This window comes from Drosophila montana, unplaced genomic scaffold (assembly GCF_035044405.1).
Source record: "Drosophila montana isolate Dmon_TW-CO22-7 unplaced genomic scaffold, ASM3504440v1 contig_1505_1, whole genome shotgun sequence".
In the NCBI taxonomy this organism is placed as follows: Eukaryota; Metazoa; Arthropoda; class Insecta; order Diptera; family Drosophilidae; genus Drosophila; species Drosophila montana.
In genome coordinates, this window is record NW_026996452.1 from 4,695,312 (window position 1) to 4,721,580 (window position 26,269).

Genomic DNA, 26,269 nt, shown 5'->3' on the forward strand with positions numbered 1-26,269 from the left:
TGTTGATGTGGGCGAAAGAAACTGACGGATTGCTTGATGTACCTGCATGAAAAAGGAATGTTAAGCAGTTTAAATTATAAAATAATAATAAGCAGTATAAACATTTAAATATTTAAAATACTTTTGCCATCGCTAGGTAAATTTGACTACTTTACACTTATCAGGCAGCTTAGCTTCAAGTTAAATATTTGCAAAGAAAGTATAATGCCAGTGCTGCCACCTTATGGTGCAGTGCACGTCTGGCAGCGCTAAGTAATTATTCTACGCAAATTTACTTTTCGCTTTTCAAAGCTGTTGCCAACATTTGTTGCCTTCTTATCTAATTGAGCGTACTCCAAACTAACATGAGCTTTACCATGCAAGATTAGAACCATCGAATTATTAACCAACTAGTTCACACAATTTGCAAAGAGACTCTTGCCAGTCAATAATTTAGCAGCTAATGCGAATATAATTAATGGAGCAGCCGCAGTACAAATTGACGCCCAAATTAACTGGCAGTCAGCACTCCCCGTAACCTATAGCTAATGTCAGAGGCAATTGACTCGGGCTGCAAATAGCTGAGTGCAGGCACCCAATGAACTTAAGAGTTGTCTGCAATTGCCAGACATTCTTGATTCATACGGCAGCCAAATGGCCTTCTAAAGTGGCAATCAATTTTTTTTCTCTCTATCTCTCTCTCTCTGTTTTATTTTTATGGTTTTCTGTCGTCATCTTCTTCTTTTTGGCCAAAAGAGTTAACCACGTGTTGCGACTGTGGGGCTGCGACGGTGTTGAAATGCGCGATGATCCAACGGCAAGTCGCTCGCTCGTTACCTTAACGGCATTTGACCCCCAAGCGCTTGGAGAGTTAGCCACGTTTCCTTGGCGAGCCGAGCCCATTCATTTCTTTGGTTATCAAAAAAAGCAGCCATGGCTGGCATCTTGGGCATTCAAACAATATGTTTTCTATATGCCTTATTTTCAGCACAAATCACTTGACCTTAAGCATTGTTGTAATTTATTTGTCGTTTCCCACACACTTCTCTTTTTGTTGTTAGAAGCTCAAAGCTGTAAACTGTATTACGACAATTTTTAGTCTTTTGGGTTACCCGAGCTCTGGCTCTCTTGTGGATTATTGTGCCATTGTCTGCCATTGTTGGGGCCTGTGTGCAGCAGCAATTGGGCTTGGGCTGCCGCTTATCAGCTCTTGGCTGCACTCGGGCGCTGTACACCGAATGATATAATAGTTGGCGTAATTGAATGCCAGCAGCTATTAAAAAAGGCTAAAGCTGAAAAAAAATTAATTTATATTGATCGGAAATTCAAGGAAAATATGCAAGTACTTGATTATTCTTGCAACAATTATCAATTTTGTTACAATTTCCGCTGTGTTTACGTTTTATTACAAACATTTTCCGGTTGTTAAAAAATCAATTGTCAATTATTATTACAGAATCCACACATGACAAGGCTAAATAATCTTCGTATTAATACCCTGTAGCTAAAAGTGAATATTTTATTATTATTATTGTTCGATTTTCATGCAAATTATTGGCTGGGAGGAGGATTTGTTAAAATATATATATACATATAGTCCAGTATTATATTATAATTTATATATGTAGGGTATACCAACTCATTTTTGTCATGTTTAAGCGACTATACCAAGTTCATAGAGACTTTTGGGATATTCAGAAGACTATATGGGCTTGACTCTTCATGTTAATCAAGTATATACGATTTATAAAGTCATAAAAGTCGCCTGTCGGCCGTCAACTGTTACACTCTACTACCTCATTGTCGGACTACAGGGTATTTTCATCGACTTATATGCTTCTCGATAGTATCTTTGAAGATCCCTAAACATAACTGTTAAATAACATGCATTATGTAAGCTGCTATGCTATAATCAAATTAAATTCCAATTACCCTTAACATGCATCCAAGTAACCAACTCCTCGCACCTTGGCTCAACTGTCTCAGCTGCGCAGATTCCAACATATAGTATAACACTTCCGGACTAATGAAACGCCAGACGAGGCAGCCCATTCGGCAACATCTTCATTAACAGCGCCGCCGACAATAATACGATATGTGAAGGCTTCCATTTCAATTGAGGCCAGGAGAGTATGAGGGGGAAAGTAAGGGGCAGATGTGTTGACGCTTACAGGCGTTCAGTTAGAGATTGCTGCTAAATGGGCGCTAAAACGGTTTTTCACGCTTTTCCAACCTAGTGGGGAAGCGTATTGGACATCGGCATGTTGGGCCGGCTCGGGACGCCCATTTAAGTGTCCAATAATTCAATCACATCAAACGCCAGTCTAATGGCTCTCTAAAATGCCGTTAAAAGGCTTTCAATTACACCAATTGAGCTAGAGATTTGCTCAAAATGTTGAGAAAGTTGGAAAATGTTCAATTTGTGTCGACAGTAGGCGTTGCTTTTTATCAAAATGTAAACTACGCTCGAGCTCTGCACACAAATAATATTCATTCATTCTTCATGCTCAGATCGAGCGAAACACAACTCTTTTGGTTTCAAAATTCAAAAAAAAAAAATTCAAATTAAATTGAAAATTAGTTAATTATAATTTTTAGATTTTTTTTATTGCACCAAATTTGTACTTCTAAAATTCGACATAGAGGTTTTTGATACCTTTTAGTTCTTTTGGACCTTTTTCAATTTTTGAAGAACAATACGCATTTTTCTCATTTATTTTCGGCCTTAAAATTTGTTTACACTCAAAAAATATTTTTGTGATATAGTGATTTTTTTTTGTCTTGCGACCGTTGGAATAGAAAATTGTATTTTTGTTGCTGCTAATGAATAATAAAAAACTAAATTCAAATGATGTCGTGGAGCCCGTAACGATTGCCAGCTTCTGCAGGACCCTGCTGCATGAAGTGCTGATATTTCTGTTGTTCTTTTCGATATCGGCGATGGTTTTCGTCGTGTTCTTCACGACGTTGAATAGTTTTGCCATAATGGCCACAAATAGGACACGGCCCCTTAAACATTGTTTATGGCCCAAAGAATGGTGTAGTATACTCAACAAGCGGCCCAATCTGCATGAACCGGAGTCACTCGCCATGCAGCAACAGCATATGGAACGGTCGCGAGCGAAATATGCTCGTTTTTTGGGTGAGTAGATAAATAACTCTTGGTTGTGATATGTATTTTCACCTTGCTCTATTTTTTTTTTCCAGATTACATGTTTAGAGCCACATAGCGGCACCATAATAAAATACATTAAATATTCTGTACGTATATGGTTAACCGACTGCACCTTACTTGTCATTATGCACTTATCGTATGTTCTCCACAACTGTGGCGTCACTTAAGCGTTCCGAACTGTCGGGTCTTTCCTGATTAAGTTTGAAGTTAAATTATATATATGCCACCGGGCAAATGTCTCTCGTCAAGATTGAGACATAGTCCCGGGTCAATATAAACAATATATGTATACATAATATATATGCACAAACGGATACAATTCTCGAAAAAAATATACATAAAAAATACGTAACCTCAACTATGAGATGAGCAGCACGCAACTCTCAAATGGCCATTATCAATACATGTGTTCTGACGCCCAGCTTTTCAATGCGTTTCGGTGGCAGTTAAGGTAAGCTTAAATATACAATTGTTTAAAAATTATTAATCTAAAGAATGGCACCATCCACAGCTGCATCCCGATTCATTTCCAAAGATGTCTTCCAATATATACAAAAAAAAAATCCACACCCCCTACAAAAAAAAATACCACTAACTACAACTTGTTAATTATATGTATATAAATACACATCCCCCCCATTCCCTCTGAACAAATAAATTGAATAATTATATTTACCATAAAATAAATTAAATAATCATTGGTTATTTAAAGAATGAATCGAAATATATTTAAATTTACATCGAGTGATTAATCCTTAAATGGACAGTTCCGTCCAATAAACATTACAGGGCGATATATAGTCGAGGTCTTGACTCCAGTTGATTTTTGTACTAGAAATGTGGGATGCGCCACTTTGCATGTGGATTAAAACAAGATCATAGTTCATACTAAATAGTTGAACTTTGATCCTAATGAATGGCATTAGGGCAAAGCTCTCTCAACAAGCTGGCCCAAGCACATTACGACATGTATGGCATTTCGTGCAAGAGTGGCAACGCCAGGTTTGTTCCGTTCGATGCTGCCAGATATGCAATGCATCACATGTATCCACAGCATGGAATGTTGGAAACTGTCTTGATAGTTCAGTTCAAGAATGTACCGAATGACTCATATGTAGGTAACCAAAATGAAGTTTCAGCTGTCAACATGTTTTCTTATATACATTCCGTTCCATTCAATATGTTTAGCTCGAACTAATTTATACATTTCAACCCAAAAATTCACAAAATTGAATAAGGAAATTCGAAATAAAATTGTTTATAGTTCTTAGATGTTTTCTTAGTTTACGCAAATGGAGTCGGACAAAAACAAGCTCGCATCAAGTACTCGGCTGCTGTTCACAGTTGGCGGCTATTTGGACACAATGCTGAATCATATACTCTGTTTCCTAGTACTGAGCGCAATAGCTTTGTTGGTTATCTTTGCCGTTGTCGTTGCAATGGACGATATGAACAAGCTAAGGAAAAGCCAACACTTGCGCTTCGGACAGAGCGGTCTGCCGGAAAACAGCAGCGAGTCCAGCGAGACGAAAACGCCCTGCGGTCGTTGTCATTGGCCATCGGATTGGTGTCGCATTCTGTACAATTGCGACTGGAAAGAGCCAATAAGCAGGCAATCGACTTCAATACCGAACCAGGCCCAGCAACTGCAGCCAGCCGTTCCGCCGTGCTCAACCGCAGTGCTTAATAAGTCTGACATCATGAAGTTTCTGGTGCACCAGCACCCACGAAAAGATCTGGAGCAGCAGCAACAACTGCAGCCGCCTGAGGCCAACGAAGTGCTGGAGGTGCCTTTCGACTTGGAGCAACTAAGCTAAGATCGTAAACAAATTGCTTCTTTTTTTTGGGTAAGCAATTCGTATGCCTAAATCTTGAATAAATATTAATTAGTTGTACTTTCAGATATTTTTCGGACCAATTGCGTATGCGGCAACCCATCCGGTCATTCTTGTTCAGCTAAATTTGCTAATGCTTGTGACGTCACTCACCAAACCGAACTGTCGGGTCGTTCCTGATTAGTTAACACATATATATATATAAATATTACATATGCCACCGGGCCAATGTCTCTCGTCAAGATTGAGACATATGTTGTCCCGGGTCAACATTTAAGCTATAACCCCCCCAACATTTTATAAATGGATTTCCGAATTCCCAACTATGAGACGAGCTACAGGCAACTCTCAAATGGCGACTAGTATTATTGCCTTTCCGACGCCCAGGCATTCGTTTTTTTTTTATTTTTATTTTTGGCTTGATTGACAATGGTAAGTCCCAACAGAATACATATCGAAAAAATATGTTTGCTAATTTCTTGACCCCAGCTGAAGCTTTCTCAATTGAAATTCAAGGAGCAATGACCAAGGAATGTTGATAAACAAGTCCGCAATCCGCACGCAAATTTTTAACAAATTGACAAATTTTAATCGTGGAAATACAAAATTTTTCTGATCCCAATTAACTTTCTCCAAATAGGATGATAGCAGTATATAGCTTATATGGGATATACAAACTTGTACAATGTGCATAAAATAAATAAAAAAAGATGCCCTACATTTAACTTAAATTTATCAATTTTGGCAGATTGAGGAGGGAGGGATGATATGTAAAATAATTAATATCTATTCTACTTATTATATATACATGCATGTATATATAGAGCTTGGTCTGCGAGATATACTCATCGATATCTATCGATCTCTCATCGATATTGAATTTATTACACGCCATTGCAAATTATATACAAGCTCCTATATTTTTAATGGAATCGGGATATCAAATTAACTAGCCTTTGAGCCACGATATCAAACCTTGCGGGCATTTGGATAATCAGAAAAATGAGAACTCTTGCATTTAAAAAAAAAAACGTGTTTGTTAACAGGAATATAAGGGGAACAGCCTACCGGCCTTATGGCTTGAGTTATTAATGCTCTCATTTTTTTTATTCGTTATTTAGATATGGGGATCATGTTTCCCGTCATAATGTCGGGATCTGTTTACTAGACAAGCCACACTTCGCAGAACTGGCCATTGGACTGGTTTAACATAAGAAGATCCGCTTATAAGCGCGACTAATTATCTGGTTTATTTACCATCCACCTAGCTGCAATCTGGAAACTTCCCTATAATCTCTTCGGTTCTTCTAGCTTAATTGAAACGTTTTCTTATTTCAAGGATAAAATTATTTCTTTCGGAATTTGCAAAATATAGTACAATATTATATATTATGCTTATGTATAAACGCAATTAATTCAAGTACAAATTTAAAACGGAACTGTTTATCGGCAAGCCCTCACGATTGCTTAACTTTAAATACAAAAACAACAAGCGACTATCGCCAATCTCAGAATACTCGGAGAGTGGTTCAAGAGTCTAAATCTAAAATCTCAGATGCTGGCAAATGGTCGTGTAAGCTTTTCGTCTGATAGACATCTTGAGCAAACAAAGCTGAAAATTTGCTGGCAAACAGAAGTTGCGCATGCGCATAATGAGTTAATTGAGGTATTGAAAAAGAAAAACAAGAGACTACTACAACTACAGCTACTTTAATCTTCAATCCAAATGAAATGAAGTGCATAATGTTTGCATTATCACGCTTTGCAGTTAGCCAAACAAACAGCAACAACAACAACAACAACAGCAACAACTATGCAATGCAATGCAATAACAATGCCAGGCAGTTGCCGCTGCTGTTGAAGGGCAACGCTCAGAGACAACTTTGTTGTTGTTGCCATGCATTTGACTTGGCCAAAATCGTGGGCGTTGCTGCAATCGACAATGGATTTTGGGGGTCCTAAGGTCTTGTCGTTGCGGCTGTTGTTTCAATTTGCTGATAACTACAGCTGTATATGTAATTATTTCGCTTCGGCATAAAGACATAACATTTGCATAGACCAGCAGCTGACGGCAAGAACGCGAGAAGCGTACCTAGCCAAAGCAAGCCATACAATTGCATAATTGCAGCCAGATAACTAGACTAGGGCCGACTAACAGCTACCCTGCATTCAGAAACCATCAAATTTTCCTTGTATGCCAAAAACAGCTAAACCTAGATTAAAAGTGATTCTCAGAACATATGCAACTACGGACAGTCGTATCGCATTGTTAAGAGTTCGAATATATTATTTTTATTTATTGAAACGATTATTTAAAATAATCATTCATGGTAGTCTGTCTGTTAGTTAGTCAAAGTTAACAAGGACATAAAATGAAGCATAATCCGAATAATGTAGGTTGAACGATTTGAAGCTTAAGTCCTTGAGATCATGTTGTATTTTTTGAATCAAGTATTGTAATAAGCTCAATGAAAAGTTTTTGTTTACTTTAATCTGCCTTAGATAAACGAAAGTTATTATATAAAATCCACTTTATCTACCTGCTATAGTTTCCTATATTGTTGGTTTTATTTAACATAGAATAGATTGACGCTAAGGCACAAAGTTATTTGCTGACTGTTGCAACCCTTCTAGCAAGGTAACAAATATCTATGCAATTACAGGGTATAACAAGCATATATTTTCGGCATTTGTTTTGCCTTTTGCCATTGACAACGGGGCGTTTGTTTGGCTTTGTCAATTATCATAAAATTTAATTAAAATAATCAGTGGTTATAGCGCTCACACAGCGACCAATTCATAATTTAAAAAAAAAAAAAGATTGTGAGAGTAATTTCGCAATATCCAGCGGCATCTTAGAATCAAATTCGGCGGTTCAGACTGAGGCTCAATTTTAATGGCATCCCAACACGAAATGGAACGTGCAACATGGAGTTTTTGATTTTCTAGCTGTAATTCTTGATCAACGATTTTGAATATTTATGAGGCGCACTTAATTAGGCGGCTTTAACAATATTATGACTATATTTATGCATGACATTTTCCAATACTGATGGCCAAGTTCGTTGCCTGAGTCATTCGTTAATGCTGGGAAAGTTTTTGCGATATAAAAGTTAGAACCAAAGCATGTTTATTGACCAAATCACAAAACAAAATAAAGCAGTTGTCTTCGTTTGCGTGTTTGACATTCTCATTTAATTTTATAAATTGCATAATCATGAATGGCTCAAATGTATTCATTTTGGGCCTTTGTTGGCCGGCTTTGTTGGTGACACAGATTTATTTATAGCAGCTATTTGTCAAGTTTTGTTTTGTATACGAAAAAAAAAAAGCCGGTTTGAAGCAATCGGGGGAAATGGGTGCGATAACAAAAGCTTAAGAACATTTATTGCTAATACAAAATTAAAATAAAAAACAATGCTGTATTGACCGCATCTCTAAAACGAATTCAATTGGAAAGTACTCAATTGATTGGTTAATTAGGATTATGTTAATTGAGAACTCGTTGCCAAATTGTAGCTTCGCTCTCATGCTGTGCCCGAGAAATGGCCAACAAATTGGGCACAACGTCTACGCACTGCTCACCGAAATGAAAAACAAAACATATTTGGCACTGCATGGAGTACTTTAAAAATTATATTAGTCTTACATGGTTTACCCAATTTATGGGTCTTTCTCTCTTTAGCCATTTGCCGTTTTTGGCAATTAAATAAAACATGCCGCTGTTGGGTCTCTGGCAATAGATGCGGCTTACATAACCATATGTAAATTATGCCAACAAATGAAGAAGAAATATTGCACGAATACGTTGCGATGCGAGTATCGCATGCACAGGAGGAACACACCTCAAAACGAAGACAGCTCGCCAAAAGGGAAGCTCAAGTTGGTAGCAGCCTTCAGTTTGTCCACCCACCCTACCCCCACCACTCCCTTATTCCATCTATCCACGTACACTTAGGTTACACATGGGCCCAGCCCATGGACCGCAATTGAAGCGCAGCCATTGACAAGATAATTTCCTAGGAGCTGCATGCGCGCAGTAAATCCATTCAAATACACTTCACAAATAGAGACTATGACCACTAACCATACAATGCATAGACTTGTCAAATGTTAAAATAATCGGATACCGATAAATCGTCAACGACTGAGCCCCATGGGTGACCGCGACCATTTTAGTGTGCCCAGACAAAGTAAGACTGCTGAGAGTGGCAGCCGAACGCCGGCCTCGACAGCCGAACGTTCAGTATGAAGCCGCATCCCGCTCAGCGCACAACGTTGCTGCGGCTGATGCTGTTTTGTAATATATGTATCTTTTCAGCCCAAATACATACATATGTGTATATGCGTGTGCAGAGTGCCCCTCGCTCACACTTATTGCTTTGCGCACTTGTGTGCATCTCCTTCTCCCTGCATAGCTTCTCACTTGCACTTTGATATGGAAAAATGCAAGTGATCTTTTTTATGTATTTTTTGACATAGTAAACATTTTGGGTTAAAGGGTTAAATGGCAGGCAATTAACGATAAGAATGTGCAGCATGCGTCTGCATCCATATCAAAGTGCAAACGAGCGGCAAGTGCGGTTCACCTGTTTTCGTTGCCTGTTCACACATGTGTGCCTTACGCGGCCGCAAGCCCACCGTCGCCCAAATTTACGCACCCATTGATGAAAATATCTCTGTCTCACGACAAACCCTTGATCGGCTCATTCGCACACATTTTTGTGTGTGTGTGTGTCTGTGTGTAGAGCTCGAAATTCAGAAATGCCAAAAACTTCAAATTTGGTCAAATTTGCATCGGGCAGGCAGGCAGGCAACACGCACACAAACGCATAAATGCTTCCATCCATATAGAAAAGTGTGTAAGTATGTGTGCTTGGCAGGCCCAAAAAGTTATTATGCACACATGCCAACGTTCAGGTACCCTTACCCTTACAACAAGCATGGAAAATAGGAGATTTGCACATGAACAGGCCAAACCCTTTAATAATGTTCACACAACTGCTTACTCGAAAGAGTGTGCGTGTGCACAAGTAGCAAGTCGAAAAAATTGAACATTTTCAATGTTTGGTCTTTTCTTAAATTATTCGACAAGCCGACGAAGAATTACCCTTGCAGAAATACGACTTAGTTTTTTTTTAATTTTAAGCAAAATTGGTCCCCACAGTTAACAAAAAAATTAAAATATAATATATAAATATATTATTTAGGTCATTTAAGTTTTTAATGAATATAAATATATCAGATTCTTCTAATTTGCCTGACTGGACGAAGAAATACATGATAGAGCATTTGAATGTGTGTGCCTTTTGCCACCACAGGCACAAAGGGCACACAATTGAAGAAAAAATCTCTGGCTCGCGACAAACGCCGCGATCTACTTGTGCGCACATCCACACAACACAAACATATGTATGTATGTTTGTAGATCTCGGGGTTTTTGAGAAGCTATGCAGGGAGAAGGAGATGCACACAAGTGCGCAAAGCAATAAGTGTGAGCGAGGGGCACTCTGCACACGCATATACACATATGTATGTATTTGGGCTGAAAAGATACATATATTACAAAACAGCATCAGCCGCAGCAACGTTGTGCGCTGAGCGGGATGCGGCTTCATACTGAACGTTCGGCTGTCGAGGCCGGCGTTCGGCTGCCACTCTCAGCAGTCTTACTTTGTCTGGGCACACTAAAATGGTCGCGGTCACCCATGGGGCTCAGTCGTTGACGATTTATCGGTATCCGATTATTTTAACATTTGACAAGTCTATGCATTGTATGGTTAGTGCTATGACGCTGCAACAAAATATTTGAAACAAGTAATGATAATCAGATTTATATAAACAGTAGATATAATAGTTAAACTGAATAAAATTTAATTCTAGAAACAAATTGGATCTATAAATTTGTATTACCAAAAACTTACGATTGCCTTAAAATTTGTATATAAAAACCACTTCAAATAACTCTTAAATACCTTGTTGTTTCTTTGTGTAAAACTACTTAACGATTATTTAATAAAGATTTGTAAAAATTGGGAATGCTCTCTTACTAAATACAGTAGAAGCTCCCAATAAGAGTATATAAAGATGTCCATGCTACATCTGGTTTTTTGTATCCATTGTCCGTCTTCGTTTTACAATTTGTACGAAATGGTAAGAAGAAGAGAAACGCTGGCCACGACTCAGCCAGCTGAGTAAAATGCCTAAAATTGGCTAGTTTCGCAGTTCGCGTTAAGTTGACTGACTACCAATTGTTTTTTTTAGCCACGAAACTGCGACTCCTTCACGAACGATTTCAAACACAAACTGCCGCCAACATTCAAGAAGGTTCATAATTATCGATACCCCAAACGGTTTGTTGCGGCCGGAGCAACGGTCTTTAGTGGGGCTGTGGCTTCTGAAAAAATGTTGTAACCGTTTCGATGCCAAAAGAAAATACAACAAAAAATGTAACTATAGGAGCTGCCAACTGCTGCTGCTGCTGCTGCTGCTGCTGCTGCTGCTGCTGCTTTTGGGCCAAGAGTGCAAAGTATCGGGTTAAATAGGTCTACTCCACTGGCACACAATCTTTGGATATTCGTTTGGCTTTGTATAGATGGGGTCATGTGAAATGAATCGCATCCATTGGGAGCACACCTAAATGATCCTATTTAATTGCCCAATATTTCCGTACCTATATGAATATAGATTCGCTTGTGATTTATTATGATATGCTTATGTTTGGGCTTATGTTTGATGATAAATATGTTTTTAATTGAATTATGTATATGTACATAAACATATTTGGGGCGAGGCATAACAAATTAGTTTTTCTACTAATGTCTATAGATAGCTGTGCGTATATAACATGCAGGTCAATCACAACTCACAGCTGACAGCTGCCCTCATTTATCTCTTTTTACACTACTGGCCACTTGACTAGAAACTTGTTCAAGCTAAGTTATGAAAATCATATATTTAACTAAAAAATTGTTAAATTTAGCATGAAGAATAAATTAAACATTAAACACAATAAAATATTTTCGAATTTTATTTAAAATTTTTGAAAATAAGTATTAGTTTTTAAGCCCAGCTATGTACAATTTGTTGGGTTTTCGGTGTAATGAAATGAAATATTTTTAAATATGGTAAATAAGCTAAAGCCTTAATAAAATTGGTCAAAAACTAAATATATATAGATCATATAGTACATAAGTTATTTTATGTGAACAGGGTATTAAAGAAATGCACTAAACTAGTAATTGCTTGTATTTTTAACAATTTACTGAAGAATTAATATGACCAACTGTACCTAACCAACTGACATGAAGTGTATTTATGAACAGGGTATTAAAGAAATGCACTAAACTAGTAATTAAAATTATTATTATTAAATTAAAAATATAAGTTTTAACAATTTACTGAAGAATTAATATGACCAACTGTACCTAACCAACTGACATGAAGTGTATTTATGTTTTATATTTACACAACAAACTAATTTCAGCACTTACAAAAGAAATGAACCGGAGCAAACAATTTGTATTAAATAATGTGTTTCGAACGAAAATCATATTTTTTTTATTGAGCGGCCACAAAATTAACTTTTAAGGGCAACCGCAAAATATCATCAGCTAATTTTTAGCACTTGTTGTGCCCAATTTCTCCGCTCTTACAATTCGGCAGCTTCCTCCCACCCCCAACAATAAAAAACCGCAATGGTCATAAAGGGCGGATGAAATGTACACACTATGAATACATTTTTGAATGAATACGATGGGCTGTACTATGAATAAACATTGGCCTGGGCACTGCCGCGTCTGCGGCTGCAAAAGTTGGCGCATCGATTGTCTGAGCGGACTTATATAACCTCATTTGGGAGGTTATGTATGTATCTGAAGCTCGCGTGCTCCCGTCCTCGGCGTCGGCGTCGGCGTCGGCGTGATATCGTGTACGCAGATAAAAATTTGAAAAAGAAAAAACGATACATAAACAAGTGCACTACACTAGCTTTGAGATTGAAGCGTGTGCTACTCATTGAAAAATGGGCACCCATTGAAAATGGCTAAGGAAGGGTATTATGGAAAAGTTAGTAACAGGCAGATTAAGGCATCTCTCATTCCATCAAGTGTATATTCCTAATCAGCATCAACAGTCGAGTCTATTGGCTAAAAGACTAAAGACTAAAAGAGCCGGAGACTTCAAATTTGGTACGCTGTAGAAGTTTGTTAAAATTATTCGATGACTGACTTCACGAACTCGATGAAAATCAATTTTCAAATGTAACTAGGTTTTTTTAGCGTGTCTCAGAACTTATAAGAGCCAGAGAGAAGAAATTTCATTTATCGTATCTCATGTATTTATTTCTTTAAGCCATGATAGTTTAAAAAAAACATACCTTAAAAACTGAATTTAATAAAGAACTTACTATCTGAAGTATCAGTAGCCCCAGATAAATTTCTAATTTATAGGTCAGATAAGAGTAAGATAAAAATTAACACGTCTGCAGCGTAAACTGCGTAGCTTGATGCGCCTCTCTCTATATGTGTCTGAGTGTTTAGGGAATCTGCCAGTCGAACACTCCCGACTGCTTTTTTTTTTCTTAGGTTCGAGTTTGCGGTGCAGATGAGTCGCAAGTTGTCGATGACCGCTTGAATGGCACTTAGTTTATTTTGTCTAAATAAAGTTGTTAAATTTTTATGATACTCGCTCGTTCACAATATAATTTTGGGTTTTCTTTTCTACCTAGAGGAAGTGGCTTTTTATGGGGTCAGAGGAAATGATTAATGGGGCCTATTAAAATGCTTATGCACACTATAACGAGTTTAAGGCTGGATATTGTTTAAATATTTAGCAGCCAAGTGTTATAAAGTGTGTCACAGATCGTATAATATCCAAAACTATTTTTTAAGTGAAGAACAATCGCAGCTTTGATCTATAAGATAGGTATCTGTGTACACAGCTCATAAATAAAATGAGAGACTCTCTTGTCCACAATTATATTGTGTGGCAACAACAATTGTGGCGACTACTGCAAACCCAAACGGGAGGGCGTCCCATTGCAGCCGAAATCCGAAGCAAAGCAAAAGCCAAAGTTGAGGCGATGAAATCCCAGACAGCGCTGCCAACCGACTGTTTGCAGCAATTTTGGATCAATTATATGAAGTTAACTAGCGACTTCTGCAGACAACGTCATAGCCTCAACGCTTCCATTGTTTGGCTGGCGATTGTCCAATGCAGCTCACGATTTATTCAATTTTTCTTCTTGTTGTTTTTTTTCTCCTCTCGTTACTATTTATCATGAACAAATTCATTGCAGTACTCTACAATCAGACTCTTAAGCTTTGGACTCTTCAAAATTTGGCCATCTGCTCTCTAAAAAATGTAAAACCTTAAATTTTGTTCGTTAAAACTAAAAGAGATATATGTGGGTTATTCATCCCGTTTTGCGAGCTCCTCTAAGAATTTGGTACTCTGCGCCTTAATCTGTTTGCGATTCGGCACATTTGCCATTGTCTTGTGATCCGTAAGTAGATCCTCTCCGGGCGACACGATCTGCTGCTCATCCTCATCGATTTGCTCGTACAATTCGAGGCTGGCAAGGAAATCGGCATGATACTCTTCCCTGTTGCGAGCTAAAATTGCCGGTTTCATTTCCATCAAGTAGCCCTTCATCAATTTGTACACCTTACGCTTCAATACGTGCATCACAATATCAACTGTGTGATTAAAATAGTATTATATATATTATCTTGTTATATAATATTATATTATTTGCACTCAACTGTTTTCCTCGTAAATCTCTGGTGCTGCGGCGCGCATATTGAGCATTTCGAATTTCAGAAGTGGCAACTTCAAATACGAATTCGGATAGTGAGAGCGCAACAATTTTGGCTGGCGATCTACGTGCCGCAGTATTTCAATAAGATTCCAAATACTTACGCTGTAATAGCAAATATATTTAAGATTATTTATTAACGAAAAATCGAATGCTGGGAATTCTTGCGTAAATAAAATATACCCTAATCTTAACGCCATATCTATGGAAAGTATTGGAAAATTAAAAATATCCCTTAATCTTAAGGAGGTTTGGGCTAGTCTGGGCTAGTTTGGGATTAAAAATACCTCTTATGCTCAACGGCTAATGACATAGTCTGGCAACGTTATGATACATTTTGCACACTTAATAAAAATCGCTGCCAATAGCTTAGTCTGGCAACATCGTGCATAATTTAAATAAATCCCTTATTAGCATGGTTATGGAAAGTCTTGGTCAGTGTAGTTGTTTAAATATATTTTAGCAATTCATTATCCCCTCATTAGACATATTGGATAAATGATAAAAACTCCGTATTTCGCTTAGCCATGGAAATTGTGGACATTGTAGTTAGAGTTCAAATGATTAAGCATATTAGCAGCTTAATTTTCTGTTGGGTATTTGTGATCAATTAAGCTGTTTTAGTCTCACGAATTCGGGCATCTCAGTTCTAATTTAGCAATTAAATATAGATTGTGTATTGTGTTTAATTACCGCAACATGACATAGGCGTCGCCGCGATTTTTCAGATAGGTTAAAGTCGACTTCTCGTACTCCGTTTCGGTTGCAAACATTTTGCGCAAATCCTTAATGCGCTCTAGCCGACTGTTGAGCATGATTTTAGCAAATAAGTAACAAATTCGATTTTAAAGGGGTATCTCACTTGATCTCCTCCTCGGATAGATTGTTCACCAGCACACCCTTCAACACATTGGCGCATTTCATTTTCGTCTCGAGCATCTCGTGAGCCAACATATCGCAGTCGATGATGCGATGGAGCTTCTCATTGTTGTCCACCTGGCTCTTCATGCTGCAATCGGAATATTCAACTTGGGCTCTTGGCTGTTTATCGTTTCAGAACGCTTACCGTGGATAAATCTCTCTCGCCTGCGAGCAAAGCGTCACAAACTTCACCTCCTTAATGGTATTCTCGACGGACTTGAGCATTAGCTTGAGCACCAGCATGCTGCGCGTCTCGCGCAAATAGCGCTTGGGATCTGCGCTGGGTGGGATCTCCTCTTTGGGCTTTGCACGCGTTGCCAGCAAAGAACCGAGTGGCTTTACGATTTTAAATGAGGACAGCATCTGCAGCTTGGCCTGCAGATTTTTCCGCGACTTATCCTCCAGCTGTCGATACTCGTAGTTAAGCTCCTTAAACTTGGCTATGGCCGGCATGCCCAAATAGAGTACGTGCTTTATGAAATTCGCCTGATCCTCCATGTCACCATCGAGAGAGCGCAGAATTGGCTCGTAAAAAATTGCATCGTGACGTAGCACCTGTATCATTTTCATATATGTCGAGTTGATGGCCTTGATGGCCTTCAAGCGCACATTCGAATTCTCAATTCTTTTGATGAAACCCCGCGATTTGATTTCCTCTTCCAACACAAACTCGTTTTGATACTTTATGCGATTTTCCAGCATGGCGCGTTTCATCTGCAGTTAAGAAATGAAGCACTATAGCTCATACACTAATCGACGACCTACCAGCATTTCTCTGTACCGACTCTTTAGTTGACCCAATCGACACTCGAGACGATCCCGCTCCTTGCGCAGCACAAATGTACGCTGATTGATATTGTCCACGACCAGATGTATGGGCATTCTCTGGTACAGACGCTGCATGTCCCTGTGATTGATCAGCAGGTTGCGAATGTTGTGGGTATTATCTCCGGAAAGTACTTTCTGAAGCTTAAATCGTCCATCGCGACACTGTGATTTCAACCGCTTACTTTCCACCAAGTAGCGCTGGCGATTGGCCTTTGTCTCGTGTCGCTTGAAGACCGCACGACGGGCTATCAATTTGTAGTATTTGACCTTAAGGTATATATGTACTATGTACGTCGAAGGCTTACCTAACAATTCGGACATGCCACCGAATTCCTCGGTCAAGGAGTTGGGGCTCCAACGATCGTCAACCATCACATGCTGGCGCACATAGGACATACCGAAGAGTCCATGGAATCTCAAGGCGCGAGGATGCACTGGCTTGGGCGCCAATACATCTCGATCGGGCGCCTTATCACGCCGAGGGCGGTGTGATAGACTCTTCTCACGCGTAAAGCAGGGCATTTATTTATCCGTTTTTTTAAATATATTTTTATCTCAAAAAAATTAAAAGAACTGTACTAAACCGAAGAAAGAACTAACACTCTGAGTAAATAACAAACTAAATTAGTAAGTAAATATAATAGAAAGTAAATTCATTGGTTACCTAAATTGGAAACTCCGAAAACTTATTTCGGGCTCGCATTCCAGTGTATGCCTTAGACAGAGAACACTGTTGCGAGGGTAATTTCATTTTCCTTACTTATAGTAGTGCATTTAAATAATAATTAAAACTATAATCAAAATAATATTTCCCATTAAATTTAATACAGTTTTACATCCTTCTAATATTCCCCGAGTTGGGATCTTACAAAACAAAATGGCCGTCTTATTAACTGTTGATTACCCTTCGATTGCAAATCAAAAAACCTGCTCAATCGATATCGATAAATTTCACTTAGGGAAACTTTGCGATCGGCTATCGATTTCGATCCCCATTTTTGTGAATTCGAATATTTATACGATTTGCTGTATATTAATATTTATTGTAAATACAAATGCATAGATATTTTTGTACATTATAGTTGTTCTTCACGTCTGATAGCTTGCTCGACAGTTCTGTTGCTCAGGCTCTTGATCTGCTTGCGATTCGGTACATTGGCCATGATCTTCTGGTCCTGTATTATATCATCAGCAATTGCTGCCTGATCCTCGTCATCATCCATGAATGCGTTAGTATTGACGGTGGCCAAATAAGTGGAATGATACTTTTCTTTACACTTATGCTTCGACGGTTCCATGTCCGCGTTGAAGAGATTCATCACCTTATATAGTTTACGCTTAAGCACGTTCATAACCTTCTCAACTGTGTGCAAAAAAAAATAGGGTACAACTTAAAAACAGTTCGCTTTTAGCGGATTTCTCAACTTAACGATCTTCCATGTAAAGCTCTGGCGGCGCAGCGTACATGGTTAACAAATCGAATTTGAGAAGAGGCAGTTTCAAATACGAGTTCGGATATTTCCTCTGGAAAGTTTGGGGGTTGCGATCGACATGTCGCAATATTTCAATAAGATTCCAAAGACTTAAGCTGTATGGCCAAATAAAATGGAATGCAATAGTCAATTGCAAGAGAAAACGATAGACTTACCGGAGCATAATAAAGGCATCGCCGCGATTCTTTAAATACTCCATTATCTTTAACTCAATATTCTCCTCCTCTTTCATAGCTTTTCTCATGTCGTTAATGTACTCCAGGCGGCTGTTTGACATTATAGTTGAAATAATTATTGCATAAATATGATTATGTGCATACTTAATTTCCTCCTCGGATAGATTGTTGACCAAAACGTCCTGTAGCACAGAGGCCAATTTCATTCGGTCCTCCAGCGCATATCGAGTCATCCCCTCGCGCTCTGCGATCCGACGTATATTCTCATTGTTCTCCACCTGGCTCTTCATGCTACAAACAGATGGTAAGACTTTAGCCGTTCTTGATTGTGCTAGACTTACCGCGGATAAATCTCCCTGGCCTGGGAGCAGAGTGTATTAAGCTTTACCTCCTTGATGACCTTCTCGACGACATTCAGCACTTTCTTGAGCAACAGCATGCTGTGCGTCTCACGCAAATAACGCTTGGGATCTGCTGTTGCAGAGAGCTCTTGTTCGGGCTGAAAACGCGTTGGTTTCCTAGCAACAGCTGGCTTTTGGGCTAATGAGACCAGTAATTGTTGCTTTTGCAAAAGAGTTTTAAGTGACTTTGCCTCCAACTGTCGATACTGCACGTTGAGCTCCCCGAACTTGGCTATCGCTGGCATGCCAAGGTAGAGTATGTGCTTTATAAAATTCGCCTGATCCTGCAAGTCGTCGTCGAGAGAGCGCAAAATTGGCTCATAAAATATTTCATCCTGCAAGAGCACCTGCACCATTTTCTGATACGTAGAGTTAATGACCTTGATGGCCTTCAGGCGAACATTCGAGTTTTCAATCCTCTTGATGAGCCCTTGCGACTTCACCTCCTCTTCTAAGACAAACTCATTCTGAAACTTGATGCGGTTTTCTAGAAGTGCACGATCAATCTGTAAATAAATTTATAAATATTGAATATCTTATTTCTGCATTTATTCATCATTTCTTATTAAGACCTACCAGCATTTCTCTGTACCGACTCTTTAGCTGACCCAATCGACACTCGAGACGATCCCGCTCCTTGCGCAGCACAAATGTACGCTGATTGATATTGTCCGCAATCAGGTGAATGGGCATTTTCTGGTACAGACGCTGCATATCCCTGTGTTTGATCAACAGGTTGCGAATGTTGTGGGTATTATCTCCGGTTACGATGTTGATCAGCTTTGTGCGACCCAGGCGGCATTGCAACTTAAGTCGCTTATTATCCTTAAATAAGAGCTGGCGATTGGCCATTGTCTCGTGCCGCTTGAAGATCGCAAAACGGTCTGTCGATTAAGTGGTAATTAGTCCCAGAGGATGTGCATATATCGATCACTTACCCAACAGTGCGGACATGCCACTAAACTGTTCGGACAAGGAGTTGGGCGTCCAACGCTCGTCGACCACCAAATGCTGGCGCACAAAGCCCTCGCCAAGGAATCCATGGTAGCTGAGGGCGCGTGGATGCACTGGCCGCGGTGCCATGGCATCTCTGTCATTTTGCTTATCCCGCCGCGAGACGTACGATATGCTATTCCTTCGCATAAAGCAGGGCATTGTGTTTTATTTGTTTTATTTTTTTTTTTATTTTTTTTGTTTTTTAATTTTTTTAAGGTTTTGTTTTTTTATTTTTGTGAAACTGTTGTATTGAAGTGTACCTAACAATTAATGTGACAAATATGGAGCATGAGGTATGTAAAAATGAGTAGAAACTAAAGTCATGGGCTGCTATGAAAAATTTTAATGTATTTCACAAGTTTTTTCTCATTTTTTATTTTCACAAATTGAAAGCCAAGAACGAGGCAGCTGCAAAATCAAAGCACATCCAGGGTTCAATCTAATCTGCACATCGGAGCACATAAAAATTGTCTTGTTTTAATAAACCCATTGCGAGCTTAAATCAAATGCGCCTAATTGGACAGGTAAAGTTTATTTATGTTATTAAAATTAATCTGCACATTACTTTCCATCACGCCTGGACGCCTCCTCCAGAAGTCTGGCACTCTGTGCCTTGATCTGTTTGCGTTTCGGTACATTGGCCTGGGTCTTCTGCTCCTGCAGCAGATCCTCCCCAACTGTTTCACCCCGTTGCTGATTCTCATCGAAGTAATCGTATTTATCAATTGTGGCCAAATAGTCGGCATGATATTTTTGTTTACTGCTCTTTAACGATGACATCATATCCGCATTGTAGCCTTTCGTCAGTTTGTATACCTTACGCTTGAGTAGATGCATAAGCTTCTCAGCTACATAAAAACAGACAAAATAAATAAAAATAAATTCTTTAGTATCGATTAGCTTAATATACCGTTTTCGTCGTATAGCTCTGGAGCAGAGGCAAACATGGTAATCATATCAAATTTGAGGAGTGGCAATTTTAAGTACGAATTCGGATATTTAGTGCGAAAGGCTTTAGGATTGCGATCTACATGCCATAATATATCAATAAGATTCCAAAGGCTTACCCTGTCCCACCAAATGAAACAAAGAATTTGGTCAAAAATTATAAAGTAAAAGTAAACAAATAAAGCTTACCTGAACATGGGCTCGATTTGTCATATATTCCAAAGTCTCCTGCTCGAATTCCTCATCCGCTTTTAACGCAACTTTCAGCTCTGCAATACGCTCAAGTCGACTGTCAGGCAATATAATTATAGTTAATTTAAAAAAATTATGAATTAAAGGAGCTGCTCACTTGATCTCCTCCTCGGATAGATTGTTGATTAAAGCCTCTTGCAGCACTGCAGCTTAACATTGTTTTCCACTTGGCCCTTAACGCTGTAGACTTGAAACTTAGCAAATATTTGTTGAATGTCAACAAAGAGATGTTGGCTTGCATGGCCCCATGCCGAGAAGTCCATGGAATTTCACTGACCGTGGACGAACTGGTTTAATCACGACGTCTTTTCCATTACCCCGCTTTGCCCGCCGCGGGCCCAATGATAGACTCCTCTCTCGTATGGCATTTTAGATAAATGTTGTTAATATATATATTTTTTTAATATATATGTTTTTAAGAAGCGTTTGTATTGTTATGTGCGTCACAATTGGAATGAGTTGTATGCTTTGAATGTTAGCTTTGAGTTTTGAATAAGTTCATCAATATGAAAGTATTTCCACAGCCAACATTTTGAACGGAAAGGAACATGACTAAAAAAAAAGTTTATAAAATATGTTTTGATATGAAATATGTTTATTGGCCGATTCCTGCTTTCAAAAAGTCTCGATATATTAAAAAGAAGAACATTCCTTTCATAAAAAATTCGAAATTTTCGAAAGCTTTGAGCATTAAATACAAGTATAATGAAATATTTTTGTAATGTGTTTATTTTAGTATATATGTGTAATGTCAGATGTTATATGTATATAAATCAGGGTTGTTGATCCCGCTTGGAAGCTTCCTCCAAAATTTTGGCACTCTGTGCCTTGATCCTTTTGCGATTCGGAATGTTGGCCATGGTCCTGTCGTTAATTAAATCATCTCCTAACGCCACTATATCTTGCTCCTCGCCTTGGTTGGTTTCGCGGTGCTCAAAAGTAGCCAGGAAAGCGAGATGATAACTATTTTTACTCTGCTTTAAACTTGCACTCATCTGCGGACTGTAGCCCTTCATCAGCTTGTATACCGAACGCTTGAGAAAAGTCATAATTACATCGACTGTGTATAGCAGAAAAAACAAAATTATATTAGATTCATTCAAGAGGATAGCTCAACTCAACTATTTTCCAGATACAGCTCGGGGGGCACAGCATACATGTGGAACAGCTCGAATTTGAGAAGCGGCAGCTTCAAATACGAATTTGGATAATCTTTGCGAAGTTCTTTGGGACTGCGATTTACATGGCGGAGGACTTCTATCAAATTCCAAATGAATAGGCTGTGAAAACAAATGGAAATTAAAAACTTGATTGAAATACGGTGGGTTTCTTAACAGCTCACCGCAACATCACATAGAGATCGGCGCAGTTCCTAATATGCGAGACAGTTTCCTCCTCAAATTCGTTTTCAAGTATCAGAATTTCTTTTAATTCTTTGATGCGCGCCAGACGACTGTCGATCAGATAAAAAAGAAGTAAGAGGTTCTAGTCGGGAGCTCCCGACTAAGGGGATACCCTGAACCCTCTTATTCCAACACTAAATGCACCTCGCGCTACGCGCTCGTTTGCTTTAGTAGTAATAAAGATAAATTAATAAAAATAAAAAGTTCCTTTGGCAGGTTCTACTCAACAGCCACACCAGCTAAAAAAAAATAGTTTCCTCGGTAGGGTTCGAACCCGCTACAAACAGCACTACATGCCACGCCAGCAATCGAGTCTCAGTGAGAAAAAAAACCAATTTAAATAGTAGCACAGAAAACAATACAATCGCAATTGCAATGCTGTTTATAGAATTTAAAGCAGACGCACATGAATATGTGTGTGTACATGTATACAGAAATTCTTGGAATTTGCTCTAGCTGCTGCTAACACGTGCGCACATAACTTTTGTGTTTCTTAGCAGTACATCTTATTGTGTCATGGAATATTTGTGTATTCTCAAAAAGTTAATTGCATATGATTTGTGGCTTAAGTTGGTAGGCAATACAAGTTGGATTATTAACTTGATTTATAGCTTTGTGGTGGTAGCAGGGAGGTGGCGATGGCTATAAAATGAAAGATACTTGATATATATGTATATATACTATTCTAGAAGCTACGTGTTAAGTTTGGTGACTCTAGCTCATATTATTTACCAAAATTGCCCAAAAACAGGATTTCGATATCGATTTTTATCGATTAGTTGGAAACGGGGCAAGTTATCGAAAATCGGAAACAAACTCGATCTGCGCAGGCACTAGGAGGACCTTCAGCTAAAACTTGAGTTTCTAGCTCTTATAGGTTCTGAGATCCTTGCGTTCATACATACGGACGGACAGACAGACGGATGGACGGACAGACGGACAGACAGACATACGGACATGGCTAGATCGACTCGGCTTCGTCTGCTTGTTACATAAATTTTCACAAATACATTATACCCTTTTACCCATTTTTAATGGGTTCAGGGTATAAAAATATAAAAAGCAGGAATAAATAAATGAAAAAGCTTCTTACTTGATTTCCTCCTCCGATAGATTATTTAATAATAGATCCGAGAGCAAAGTAGCGCATTTCTTTTTGGTGCGCAGCATTTGATTACTCTGCCAATCATGTTCATGCTTACGACGCATGTTTACATTGTCCTCAAATCTACCCTTCATGCTGTGGCAAAGATTTAGATACAGTTTTTTAACCGACTTCAGACTTCACACTTCAGACTTCACACTTCAGACTTCAGACTTCAGACTTACCGCGGATAAATCTCCTTTGCTTGCGAGCATAAGGTCGTTAATTTTAAGTTCTTAATCGTTTTTTCAATGGACCGCAGCTGCACTTTGAGAATTTGCATGCTCTTGGTCTCACGCACATAGCGCTTGGGGTCTGCTGATAACTCTTTGACCTTGACGACGACCGGATGGCCGCTAACAACGGGCTTTTTCAGGGAGTCCAATATTTGCAGCTTGGCTTGAAGATTTTTTCGCGACTTCGACTCCAAATTCAAAAACTTGTTATTGAGTTCCTTAAATTTGGCTATCGCTGGCATGCCAAGGTAGAGTATATGCTTTATAAAATTCACCTGATCCTGCATGTCGTCGTCGAGAGAGCGCAAGATTGGCTCATAAAATATTTCGTCGTGTAATAGGACCTGGATCATTTTCTTGTATGTGGTGTTAACGGTGCGAATGGCTTTCAAACGCACGTAAGAGTTTTCTATTTTCTTTTGTAATACACGCGATTGCTGCTCCTCCTCCAGCACAAACTCATTCTCATACTTGATCCGATTTTCCACCTTCGATCGATTTACCTGTAAAAGTGTGGAGTCTTAATATGTGTTTGATCACTGAGCTAACATTTGACCGACTAATAAGTTTTTATATTGCAGTTTTAGCACCGACAAACGAGCCTCCAGACGATCCCGCTCCTTGCGCAGGACAAAGGTGCGCTGATTAACATTGTCCGCAATCAGGTGAATGGGCATATTTTGGTAGAGACGTTGCATATCCCTATGCTTGATCAACATGTTACGTATCTTATGGGCGTTATTCCCGGACGAGATTTTCTTCAACTTAAGGCGTCCATCGGTGCACTGCGTTTTCAAATGCTTTCTCTCCACCAAAAGACGCGAATGATTCGTCTTGGTCTCATGTCGTTTGTATATTACGCGCCGTTCTAAGGAAGCATTTTATGATCAGGATAACAGGATTTGTGCGCAAATAGCATGAAGCACGTACCTAGAAGTTCGGCCATGTTTGCAAATTGCTCATTCACCGAACCCGGAGTCCAGTTATCGTCAACAATGAGATGCTGGGCCGCAATGGACATGCCGAAGAGTCCATGGTATTTAATGGCCCGCGGACGAACTGGCTTCGGAGCCATCGGATCCGTATCGTTCGTGGTATCCCGCCGGGAGTGGAAATCAGGGCTCTTCTCTTGCTTAAAACACGGCATTGTGAATATATTTAGTTGTATTTTATAATATGTTGGAGTGTTATGTTTTATGTATATCTTGTGTGAGTCGTATATTTGTAATGAATATTTCCAGTTTTACTATGTTCCAAAAGTTGATAAATATTCCTGGATTGCTAGATTAATCCAAAAACTTCGTCACCTAACCTTAATATATTTGAACAGAGTTGCCACCCAGTTTAAATACATGACGATCTGCTATTTGATGCACTTATCTAATTTAAGAAATGAATAAATGTATGAAAAGACGAAAGACATTTTTTTACACATTTATTTTGCACTAACATTTCTTTTTGTGGTTTTTTCGTTTACTTTTATATTGTTTTTTTGCAACAGAAGTTTTTATACAGTTCGTAAAATGTTTCAATAGAAGTTTCGGTTTTCGCTCTGTTGAGTATGTAATATTACTTATATTAGACTGCATAAAAATGATTCTGATTTTCGTGAAAATATTTGGTGTACATTCTTTCTTTTGCTTTCGCTGGGTAATAATTAACTAATAGAAACGCATTAACAATTCGATTACAAATAAATCTCTGACGTTCCGTTTTAATTGTGTGTAATGAATGTGTACGATAAACTTGTAAAGAAGCTACTGGCCGGGGTATGACTCTCAGTCTTACCAGGTCCAGCGAGTTACAAGACATTAAGGAAGAGGGGAATAGATATTTTGACCAAACCAAACCTAGCTCTATTTTTACACCAACTACACTATCGGGCCGTATCCTAGCGCCAACTACACTAGCGGGCCGTGGCCTCGCACCAACTACACTGCCGGGCCGGGGCCTCGTACCAATTCCACTACCCAAACTCTAGCGGGCCGTGGCCTCGCACCGACTACACTATCCAAACGCTAGCCAGTAACACCCACTCCTGGGCTACAGTCCCGTACCACATGCTCCTACTCTAGGTTAGGTCGAACATCGGCTGATTCCGATGTTAGAACAAACAGGGTACTGGAGAATAAAGAACTAACAAGTTTCTTTCGATAAACACAGCACACGCACTTGTATTCATTTATTATTTAGCACTATCTTGTCGTATCTCCTAAACTAAGACCCTGCCGCACTGTTCTGGAGCCCTACCGCTCCGCTATACACTCTATGATTTTTCCTCGTTGCGACGCACGTCTACTCACCCTCATTGAGTAATAAAGAGACAGAGGAGGCTTTTGGATCAAAAGCTCTTTTTCCAAACAGTTCACGAGCGATAGCAAGGTTGCAACCAAATTTAGTATAACTCAATGACAAATTGCAAGCACAACACTCGGCTGTCTATAGCTACTTCTGCCGTTGCCCAAAAATAAAAGACAACTTCAGAATATTTCCCATATGAACCAACAACAACCATAATTAAAACAAACGACTCGACAATAAAAAAAGCACACCCCAAATTCTGTCCCTGCTATCCCTTTTTGGTTTGAAGCTACAGCCTATGATATAAGCTTCTACACTCTTCTAACTTATTGTTGTGGTTTCTAAGCACTGCTATGCCTTTTAT

The 26,269-nt window shown here is 39.0% G+C and overlaps 5 protein-coding genes across 7 annotated transcripts; 1 reads left to right on the forward strand and 4 right to left on the reverse strand.

Annotated features, from left to right (window-relative positions):
* Positions 1-4,342: 4,342 nt before the first annotated feature.
* Positions 4,343-5,611, forward strand: LOC135436188 (uncharacterized). Its single transcript, XM_064693700.1, has 3 exons — positions 4,343-5,001; positions 5,057-5,421; positions 5,479-5,611. Exon 1 carries the CDS (start codon positions 4,447-4,449, stop codon positions 4,969-4,971), a length of 525 nt encoding a protein of 174 aa, XP_064549770.1. The 5' UTR covers positions 4,343-4,446; the 3' UTR covers positions 4,972-5,001; positions 5,057-5,421; positions 5,479-5,611.
* An 8,221-nt stretch (positions 5,612-13,832) lies between these two features.
* Positions 13,833-17,077, reverse strand: LOC135433247 (uncharacterized). The gene is made up of 7 exons (XM_064689265.1): positions 16,861-17,077; positions 16,493-16,800; positions 15,873-16,441; positions 15,669-15,815; positions 15,500-15,610; positions 14,754-14,911; positions 13,833-14,687 (listed from the first exon to the last, which is right to left on the reverse strand). Exons 1-7 carry the CDS (start codon positions 17,075-17,077, stop codon positions 14,401-14,403), a joined length of 1,797 nt encoding a protein of 598 aa, XP_064545335.1. The 3' UTR covers positions 13,833-14,400.
* Positions 17,078-17,577: 500 nt separating this feature from the next.
* LOC135436541 (uncharacterized) lies at positions 17,578-19,806 on the reverse strand. Its single transcript, XM_064694173.1, has 7 exons — positions 19,564-19,806; positions 19,202-19,509; positions 18,566-19,131; positions 18,369-18,515; positions 18,204-18,314; positions 17,986-18,143; positions 17,578-17,918 (listed from the first exon to the last, which is right to left on the reverse strand). Exons 1-7 carry the CDS (start codon positions 19,778-19,780, stop codon positions 17,632-17,634), a joined length of 1,794 nt encoding a protein of 597 aa, XP_064550243.1. The 5' UTR covers positions 19,781-19,806; the 3' UTR covers positions 17,578-17,631.
* LOC135436595 (uncharacterized) lies at positions 19,741-21,206 on the reverse strand. 3 transcript variants are annotated; one of them, XM_064694241.1, is made up of 5 exons: positions 20,919-21,206; positions 20,759-20,858; positions 20,532-20,689; positions 20,187-20,469; positions 19,741-20,029 (listed from the first exon to the last, which is right to left on the reverse strand). In XM_064694241.1, exons 2-5 carry the CDS (start codon positions 20,764-20,766, stop codon positions 19,942-19,944), a joined length of 537 nt encoding a protein of 178 aa, XP_064550311.1. In that variant the 5' UTR covers positions 20,767-20,858; positions 20,919-21,206; the 3' UTR covers positions 19,741-19,941. The 3 variants fall into 3 exon arrangements, with proteins under 3 accessions (XP_064550311.1, XP_064550315.1, XP_064550326.1); XM_064694245.1 differs by having other exon boundaries at positions 19,741-20,133; positions 20,919-21,203; XM_064694256.1 differs by lacking the exons at positions 20,759-20,858; positions 20,919-21,206 and having other exon boundaries at positions 20,532-20,721.
* Positions 21,207-21,532: 326 nt separating this feature from the next.
* Positions 21,533-24,839, reverse strand: LOC135436549 (uncharacterized). The gene is made up of 7 exons (XM_064694183.1): positions 24,535-24,839; positions 24,165-24,472; positions 23,554-24,107; positions 23,318-23,464; positions 22,164-22,274; positions 21,944-22,101; positions 21,533-21,881 (listed from the first exon to the last, which is right to left on the reverse strand). The coding sequence occupies exons 1-7, from the start codon at positions 24,749-24,751 to the stop codon at positions 21,595-21,597; spliced, it is 1,782 nt and encodes a 593-aa protein (XP_064550253.1). The 5' UTR covers positions 24,752-24,839; the 3' UTR covers positions 21,533-21,594.
* Between the last annotated feature and the right edge of the window lie 1,430 nt (positions 24,840-26,269).